Source organism: Ovis aries, chromosome 4 (assembly GCF_016772045.2).
Source record: "Ovis aries strain OAR_USU_Benz2616 breed Rambouillet chromosome 4, ARS-UI_Ramb_v3.0, whole genome shotgun sequence".
In the NCBI taxonomy this organism is placed as follows: Eukaryota; Metazoa; Chordata; class Mammalia; order Artiodactyla; family Bovidae; genus Ovis; species Ovis aries.
In genome coordinates, this window is record NC_056057.1 from 114,348,050 (window position 1) to 114,357,314 (window position 9,265).

General features: G+C 43.2%; 1 protein-coding gene across 2 annotated transcripts; it reads right to left on the minus strand.

Moving 5' to 3' along the window:
* Window positions 1–215: 215 nt before the first annotated feature.
* LOC105601949 (GTPase IMAP family member 4-like) lies at window positions 216–7,737 on the minus strand. 2 transcript variants are annotated; one of them, XM_027968982.2, is made up of 4 exons: window positions 7,476–7,737; window positions 6,745–6,851; window positions 5,383–5,436; window positions 216–1,251 (listed from the first exon to the last, which is right to left on the minus strand). In XM_027968982.2, exons 2-4 carry the CDS (start codon window positions 6,836–6,838, stop codon window positions 341–343), a joined length of 1,059 nt encoding a protein of 352 aa, XP_027824783.1. In that variant the 5' UTR covers window positions 6,839–6,851; window positions 7,476–7,737; the 3' UTR covers window positions 216–340. The 2 variants fall into 2 exon arrangements, with proteins under 2 accessions (XP_027824783.1, XP_060271185.1); XM_060415202.1 differs by lacking the exons at window positions 5,383–5,436; window positions 6,745–6,851; window positions 7,476–7,737 and adding an exon at window positions 3,990–5,351.
* Between the last annotated feature and the right edge of the window lie 1,528 nt (window positions 7,738–9,265).

Sequence of the window (9,265 nt, forward strand, 5' to 3'; positions counted from 1 at the left end):
GATCACCTGCCAATCTAGAAAGAATCTGGAGGAGAAATCTTTTCTAGGGATAAATAGAGAAAGCTTGGGATCATCTTCTTTGATCTCCTGCATTCCCTGTCTTAGTGTCTCTGAGAAAGAATTCACAAATTAGGGAAAATCAATACTTTCTGCTTTGGAGTTTCACAAGTTGAGAATTTATCCCTTCCCTATGAAATCAATCAAACATATACCAATTATCAACAGTGAACTTTACTCTCCTTAGCCCTGAGAGTCTCAGAGGAAAAGGAAAATGCTCTGAATTACATGAGGCAGGACCACCCCAAAATATGCAGGAAATATTGACAGATCTTCTGGAGGTTTAATCCTTAAACAGAGAGGAAAAAAACCGTAACATATTAAAGATGATTTCAAGTATCTTACTCTGACTCAAAACATCATCTCTGGCTGTTTGCTGCCTTGAAACCCAGTGAGCCTCCCTTTCTGCCAATTGCCTTTCCATTTCCACCTTCCACTCTTGCTGTTCTAGTTCATCCTTCGGCTTTCTAATATCCTCTTCGAACTTCTGTATTATCTGAGCTATCTCTCTCTCCAGCTCTGCTCTGAAATTTTCTTGTAACACTTGGGTTTCTTTCTGAATCTCCTCCTCGATCTTCTGATACAGGCTATTCGTGTAGTATCTCCCCTTGCACTTGTCCACCATATCCTGGACCAGGGCCAGCAGCTGCTCCCTCTGGTCCTCCTGCTCAGCTCCAGTGGCCTTGTTGTTGAAAACACAGTAGCGACCTCTGAACTTGCGAATCAGCTCTTGGATGGCTCTAGGAGCTTGCTTTAAGTAATCATGGAAATCCATGCCATCTAAGTCATCTTTCCGGGTGAATAAGAGAATCATGTGTTCCCTAGCTCTCTCTCCAAACATTGCCAGGATCTTCTCTGTGGCTTTCTGGCCTTCGGGTGTGTAACGGCCCAGTGGGATGACCAGGAGCAGAGCATGAGGCCCTGGGGAGGTCAGCACCATGCAGCAGGTAATCTCCTTGAGAGTCTCAGCATCTGAGACCTCCGTGTCAAAGAGGCCAGGTGTGTCCACGACGACAACTTCTCTCCCCTTCCAGGTGCTGCTTCCTTTCTTACAGTGCTTGGTGATGGATACAGCCGAAAAGCTAGATGGAAACACTTTCTCTCTGAGGATGCTGTTTCCTGCTGCGCTTTTTCCTGCCCCAGTCTTACCCACTAAGATAAGTCTCAGCTGGGACTCTTCAGGGTTTGCAAGACCTGGAACATCAGGAAACAGAAGACCCAGTGTTAGAATGAACTTCAACTCTCTCCCCTGCAAGGCTCCTGCCCCCGAATAAATATTCAACCCTGAATATTCATTGGAAGGACTGATGCTGAAGCTGAAGCTCCAATACTTTGGCCACCTGATGCAAAGAGCAGACTCACTGGAAAAGATTCTGATGCTGGGAAAAGTTGAAGGCAAAAGGAGAAAGGGGTAGCAGAGGATAAAATGGCTAGACAGCATTACCAAATCAATGGACATGAATTTGCACAAACTCCAGGAGAGAGTAGAGGACAGAGGAACCTGGCAAGCTGCAGTCCATGGGCATGACTTAGCAACTGAACAACAATAACAACAGATATTTTTCAGGATCCCTTTCAGCTTCTTACTCTGACCTTGTGGAAGCAAACAGCTCATAGAGGAGGAAACAATGTGGTTAAGAAGAGGACTCTGAGTTGCTACCAGTAGCTGTTCTTCATAAGATAGCAGATAACACAAAGTTGACTTATACATATTCCACTTCCTAGGAAAGTTGAAAGTTAATATCAGAGCAGTAGAGCACAGCAATTGAAACCTGAATTTAAACACCAAATCATCTACCAGCTCTTTTTGTGCTGGTAGTCCACAAGTCTCTGCATACCTCTGCAATGTGTCTATAAAGTCAAAGTCCTCTGGATTTGTCAGGCATAGACCCAGGACCAGAGGGAAGGCAATTGACAATCACAAGTGAAAGCCTGTTTTTCCAAGAAGGCAGACCTTGCCAGCTGGCCCTTGAACTTAAGAGTCTGATTCCTGCATGAGGAATCCTATGTTATATCTACCCCTTTCTGCTTTGAGACAATGCCTACATTATCCCATGTACAACAGCATAGACACTGTTACCAACTCCAGGTTATTTTCAGAGCCATCACCATTCACCCAGGTCCTCAGATTGGAAAGCTAGGAGTCACCCTTGACTCCCCTCTTTCCCCCCACTTTCCAGACCCAGCCTGTCAGCATGTTCTCTTGGCTCCAAATCTGTTGGCCTGTCTCTGTTTTGAAGACCATCATTCCAGATTCCATTACTACCCCTGCCTCAGTAGTCTCCTAACAGGTGTCTCCACTTCTGCTTTGTCCCTTTCAGTCTATTCTGCGATGTGGGCTAACCTTGAAAAAATTTCAGTCGAAGAGAAGAGGGAACTTGCAGAAATCCATCCTGTGATGTCCACAAAATCTGTAGATAACCCCCGTCTCCCACACACTTTCTGGTCAAGTTTTTAATGATCCCTGAATCCATAAGGCAGAGTTTCCTTCATTTGAGAACCAAAATCCTGGGATGAAAGAAGTAAATTTCCTGACACTGAGAATACTAGATATTTGATGGTCAAGATTATCTAAGAGCTTCCCAGATTGCCGGGAGCCACCACGGGAGATCCCACCCATGACAAGGTCATGTGGAAGAGAACTGTTAACCAAGGCTTCAGAACTCAACGGGCTCCCTAGGCTTTCTCGAGCATCTACCCCCCAAACCAGAATCTGTCTGTTTTACTATTTCATGACTTTCACCAACTCCTCTAACATTAACACGGGGCTATTCCTGACCACCTTTCTCTGGAAAAAATTAACTTAGGGCTACAGCTAATAAGTCTCCTGGACATGGGAAAAATATTTCCAATCAAAACCCCTCTGTTAGCATTTTAGCTTGCTTGACAGATATATCCAGACTCTTACAGCTACACATGTGATTATTTATATCTTCCCAACTGTGAGAGGCACAGAAAGCCTAAAACATAGAGCCTTTCAAAGAGTTAAAAGTTATTAGAGTAGTGCTAGTGTAGGATTTCATTATTGGGCTGATGCTTGTTGCTAAGTTCCCGTATCTTTTATCCACTGTGCACCTGGGAGTGCATTAGTTAACATAGTTGGAAAGTAAGAAAAACAAGTGTAGCCTTGAAATTAACCATATCAGACTTTTGAGCTAATTGGTTCTTTCTTGTAACTCACTGCACCTTTGCTTCGTGAGAACGTAACTCTGTTTAATACTGTTTGAGGCTGACGTAGATTAGAAATATATTAAAAAAAAACATTTCAAGGAAAAATAAGTTTTCTGGTTGAGAAACCTTAATCAAAAGAGGGTCATAAAATGTTCACAGGCCTTCAAGGCCAGAAGATAATGTACACAATATTGTTTATGGGAAAGGTTTGCAGAAAAATCCTGGTTTCGATGAAGCCAAAACAGATGTAATGTTTGGGCTGACTCTGTATCACTTTGCATCTTTCATTTCCCTCTATGTACAAGTAAAGGTATAAAAGACCCTTTTGAAAATAAAAACAATGGGCCTCTCTTGAAGAAGCTTGGTCACCCCGTGTGTTTCTTTTTTCTCTTTTTTTCTCTCTTACTTTCTTTTTTCGGGCTGATCCCTTGGAGCATAGAGGCTCCCTGCGTTCACTTATCTGCCCGGGTTTTTAAGACCTGAACGGGAAGACGTTCTGTGTCTTCACTCCCTTGGGAGACCGGGAAGGCACCTGTGGCCTCCGTGAACAGGGCAAACTTCTTGTCTCGAAGTTTTATTGGCTTTCTATGTAAACCAAGGAATATCAGTCTCTGTCTCTCCTCTATTTTCTTATCTACAATATTCTTTCTTTATCTCTCTCTAAATCAATCGCCGACACCGTTTTTCCTTCAGACTCCCCTGGATCCTGCGGGGGCTGGACCCTGGCACCAGATGATGCTAGTGGTAAAGAACCCACCTACCAATACAGGAGACATGGGAGATGCTGGTTTGGTCCCAGGGTTGGGAAGATCCCCTGGAGGAGGGCATGGTTACCCACTCCAGTATTCTTGCCTGGAGAATCCCATCAATAGAGGAGGCTAGTGGGCTATGGTCCATAGCGTTGCAACGAGTCAGCCATGACTGAAATGACAGTGTGCATGCATGCAAGATTATGTAAAAAAATGGGGGTGGGAGCTCATACTACTCTTTAGTTAGCATCACAAGATCCCAAGGCATTGGTTGGCCTTAGAGAGAGGGTGGAGGAAAATCGTGGCCCAGCAGTAAAAAGGCACCAAGGCCAGTGCCAACACTGCAACCATTGGCCAATGCTAATAATGAATGGAGGGCAACCTCTGAAGATGGCAGCCATAGACATGAAAGAGTCCATCTCTGCACTCGTGCCTCTTGGGAAGGTGGATTCTCAGCTCCTCTCATCAAGATGCTGGGTCTGTTTCTCCAACCCTTCAGTCTGACTGGGCCATGTGACTTGCTTTGGATCATAGGATCATGAAAACTTGGTAAAGCAGAGAATCCAATAGAGAGAAAGAGAATCCTTCTCTTTCTGATTTTTGGAACCCTACACCTGCCCTGGACTAGCCTACTTGATGAGGAACACAAGGCCCTGTTACCCTGTCTGCCTGGTGGACCCAGAGCTTGCTGACCATCAGGCATGTCTGTGAGGCTATCCAAGATTATTGTGTTACATCCTGAACCACCAGCTGAGCACCCACACATGAGTCAATCTGTCCGAGATTAGCCACGTTGGTCCAGACCCAAGCACTGCCCAAGTGAATGACCCTCAAAATTAAGAGCCATCTAAATGGTTGCTGTTTTAGGTTCCTAAATTATGGGGTGATTTGATGATAGAATCATATTGCTAATGATATGAATGATAGAATCTATTGTAGGATAAAGGGGTAGAGGGAGGGTTGTATGAGAAACTGAGTGATCAGTCTGTTGAGTATGTTGCTTAGAGTGAGGCCACTGCGAGCAGGGAAATTAGGGGCCTGAATGAGGCATTGATCACCCCCACATTCCTCCTTCCCAATCCTCTCGGGCTGAAGAGAGGGGCAGAGAAACCACCTGGGAGGCCATAGCCCCTGATCCATGTGCCCACATGGTAGGAAGTAGCAAAGAAGAAACCTCATCAAGCCCGGGAGCAGTCAGGGTACTGGAACTCTCCTGCTTGCTGTTAAGCTACATCACAAGGAGGATGCAGAGAGGGTGGAGAGAATGAGAGAGCAGAGCAAATGAAGGGAAATTGAGAAATGTGGTTGAAAATGTTTTGCTCTTGTACATGTTGGCTGGATGACAGGGCAGGAGAGTCCCAGACCTCTCTGAAAGCCTGGCTGCCCTCCCCAAGCAGCCTCTCACCATGGCTGGTCCTGAGTTTGCTGAGGTACTGGGTGGCCATTGTGGTTTGGATTCCTGGGAATAGAGAGACAGAACTATGTTATTACAGGGACATGCAGAACAAACCAGAAACATCAACCTCCTGTAAACAACACTTTCCCTTTCTTCATAAACTTGCTACTCGATCTCTCTTCTATTTCTCAATACTTATTCCTGCTCTCAGTCTCATTTTCAGACTGTCATTTTTCTTTACAGAAATGTAAGTGCTTCAGGTGCTTTCTTGGCACTGGTTCTGGGTGCCCTTTTCTCCTCTATTCAGTGAATTTGCTCTGAGTGCCACTTATGTGTAGTATGCAGCCTGGACCCTTCCCAGAATTCCAACCGTTTCTATCCCATTCCAATTCTCCATTTGGCAATTCTGTGGGCATCTCAAACCGATTTGGACAAAATGAAACCCTGACCTCCATCTCCAGCCTTGTTCGCATTTCAGTAAATGACATCATGAAACAGCTCATGCAGAATCTTGGGGTCATCTCTAAAACACTTCTTTCCTCACTTACTCACAGTTCATCACCAAATCCTATAGATTTTTGTTTCCCAAATGAAAAACTATCCTTTTCTCCCCATCTCCATGTGAATCCAATGCTATCATTTGATTGCAATGTAGTAGGCTCCCAGATGATACTGTATCTTCAATCCCTCCTCTACTCAATAGTCAGATGCCTTTTTAAAATTTATAATCAAAGGATAATTGCTTTACAGCATTGTGTTGGTTTCTACCAAACATCAACACGAATCAGTCATAGCTTTACCCATATTCACTCCCACTTGAACATCCCTCCCATCTCCCTCTGCATCCCATCCCTCTAGGTTGTTACTGAGCCCTGGTTTGAGGTCCCTGACTCACACAGCAAATTCCCATTGGCTACCTATTTTACATATGGTAATGTATATTTCCATGCTATTCTCTCTATACATAGTCAGATGCCTTTTTGATATTTGTTTTTTTCTCATTTAGATTTTCTAATGAATTGCTTTTGTTTTTTATTTTTAAAATAGTTGAAAGCCTTAGGAATGGTCCTGAAAGCCTTGCACAATCAATTTCTCTTTTTCTCTCTCAAAAAGTTTTCATCATACTGGCCTCCTCAGTGTTCCCTGAATCCTCTAAAGTTCCCCCAGCTCCTAGACCTTTGAGGAGCACTTCCCCCTCCCTGGAGCACTCCCACCCCCACCCAATGGCCAGCTGGTTCCTGCTCAGCCCTGAGGCCTCAGTGTTTTGTTATTTCTCCAGAGGGGTCTCTCTACCCACATCATCGACCAACAAGAGAGGTTTGGTGCAGAGTTTGTTCTAACCACACCCAAGAGTTTCTATAGAATACATACCAAGACAGGAAGTTGTTTGATTTTTTTTTTTTTTTTTTACTGTCTCCTTGTAGACTGTTAGCTTTAGTGATGGTGAACCTTCTGTGTCTTGCATATGCCCTTATGCCCTAAGAAAAAAGCACAGTATTCGACAAAGCATGGATCTCAAAAAATATTTGTTCAATAAATGAATGGATTAAGAAAACCCCACTGTTTCTTGCCTTCTCTGTGATTAAGCTTTATGTCTCACTTGCATCTGGCTTGAAAAAAACTCATCTTTTCCTTATTAACAACACATTGCTCTTGAAACATGGCATTACATTTCAGATGTTTTCTTTCATCACTACCTACTAAGGTTGGGCAATGGAGAAAGCCATTTGAAGAATTGTTAGCAGAGCAGATTTTAACTAGAACAGGCTGAAAATGCTATTTGGTAAAGACAGAGTCATCTGATAGGAATGCATCAAATACAAATGTGAAACAATTTCTTTTGAAAGTCGATTAGGAATAAGAGTAGGAAACAGCTTCTTATACACTGGGAGGTGAAATCACAGAATTTTAAAGAATAAGCTTTGTTCACAAAGTTGATGTTGGTTGTGGGAGTTAGGAGAAGGAGTAAGATACCAGAAATAGTAGCACACAGGTTTGGGTTATTTCTGAAAGTCTACAGTCCAGTCTGTGGACTCTGTCTTCAGCATTCTTAAATGCTGTTCTGTTTATCCAAATTCAGATATAAAAACCAGAGGACTGACCTTCTCTACACACTGACACTGGATGGCTGAATTCTCCTCCTACTGTAAGGAACAAGCATCAGTTGGTCCCCTGCTTCTCCTGAATGGTAGACAGTAACATGGGTTGGCGTCTCCCTCCTCCTGTCTTCTAACAACTTCCTATCAAGACCGGCTCGACAAGTAGGGTTTCCGAAAGTGCAATATGCGAAAGAATGAGAAACGAGACGCAAGAATTCAGAGAAAAAATAGGATCAAGGGACCGATACGGCTCCAAGGTGAAGGTGCCGAAACTGAATCCAAGCCAGCTTTAATATACTTTCAGCCGGGAATGAAAGAATATGCGGGGAGTTAAACTGTAACCATATGGCCTTCAGGGCCAAAGAACAAAATGATCATTAACCGTGGAGTAGTTAGGAAACCGTAATCAGTAGCAAATCAGTAACTAAGACTAATATTTCTTATCTATAGATTTTCCAACAGATAGGTAAAACATGTGACTCTGAGACGCCAGTTGGGAAACAGTTTGGGGTCTGTTTTCTGACCCAGGGATCATATGTTGTTTTCAAGATTATGAACTGTGCCCTCTGGACTTGTTCCAAGAGTTTCATGCCTTATAGCATCCAGTTTATCAATAATTATCAATTTCTTTTGCAGCTCTGGCTGGGGCCTGCTTTGTTTTTACTCTTCCTGTCTCGTACATCATCTCGCCCTTTTTGATTTTGCACATGACGAGAAATGGCGAGAAATGCTAGTTGCTGTTGTTGGCTTTGCTGTCTCTTGATTGTTCTTCTCCAGACTAGATGGAAACACAAACACATAATTAATAGCACTCCCATAACCAGAAAAATTCAGCATCCAAATGTCTTGATCTGTTTTAAGGGATTAAGAGAAGGAAGATTATCAGCAACAGTATCAAGAAAATCTGATCCAGAAATTACATTAAGGTGTTTATTGAAAGCTTTTAGTATATCTTGTTGTAGATCTTGAATATCTACAGAAATATTGCTGCTAAGTCACGTGAGTTGTGTCCGACTCTGTGTGACCCCATAGATGGAAGTCCACCAGGCTCCTCTGTCCCTGGGATTCTCCAGGCAAGAACACTGGAGTGGGTTGCCATTTCCTTCTCCAGTGCATGAAAGTGAAAAGTGAAAGTGAAGTCGCTCAGTCGTGTCTGACTCTTAGCGACCCCATGGCAGCCTACCAGGCTCCTCCATCCATGGGATTTTCCAGGCAAGAGTACTGGAGTGGGGTGCCATTGCCTTCTCCACAGAAATATTACCTTGGTTCAATAGGCCTTGTTTAACTTTATCCCAATTGAACTGTGCCTTATCATATTTGAAAGCCGTTACACAAAAGGAAAGATAGACCCAATCACATCTTGGTCTCACCTGTTTTTGTAAACTGACTAATTGATCTCCTATTAAAATAACAGATTGTTGAAGGTCAGCCACTTCGGAGGCCAACTTTCCATCAATTTTTTGTTGAGTGGTCCAATGGACATAGGCATCTTTATGCCATTCTTGTACAAAATGAACTGTTTGTGTAGACTTATGAAGAGCCACTCCGGCTATGGCTGCCGTAGTGGTAATAGCAATCATGCCTAAGATGGCAGCAATGAGCAATCCCAAAACACGTTTAACACATTTAAGATTTTTCAGTATTTCTTCAATAACATATAATGTAGGGCTTTCTTGCCAAGGTTGTTGTAAATCAACTGGAACCCATTCAACTGGAATCATTCTTGTTTTAAGAATGTAAATACTTTGCCAACTTTCACCAAAAAGAATGGTATTATTTACACATGTATAAAA

Bases quoted from the DNA above. Each gene is read 5' to 3' on its own strand.
- LOC105601949 (XM_027968982.2), bottom strand. From the start codon at position 6,838: ATGCAAGACACAGAAGGTTCACCATCACTAAAGCTAACAGTCTACAAG. The intron at 5,437-6,744 runs GTATGTATTCTA...CTCTATTCCCAG, and splicing joins TCAAACAACTTCCTGTCTTG to GAATCCAAACCACAATGGCC. The intron at 1,252-5,382 runs GTGAGAGGCTGC...CTGATGTTCCAG, and splicing joins CAAACTCAGGACCAGCCATG to GTCTTGCAAACCCTGAAGAG.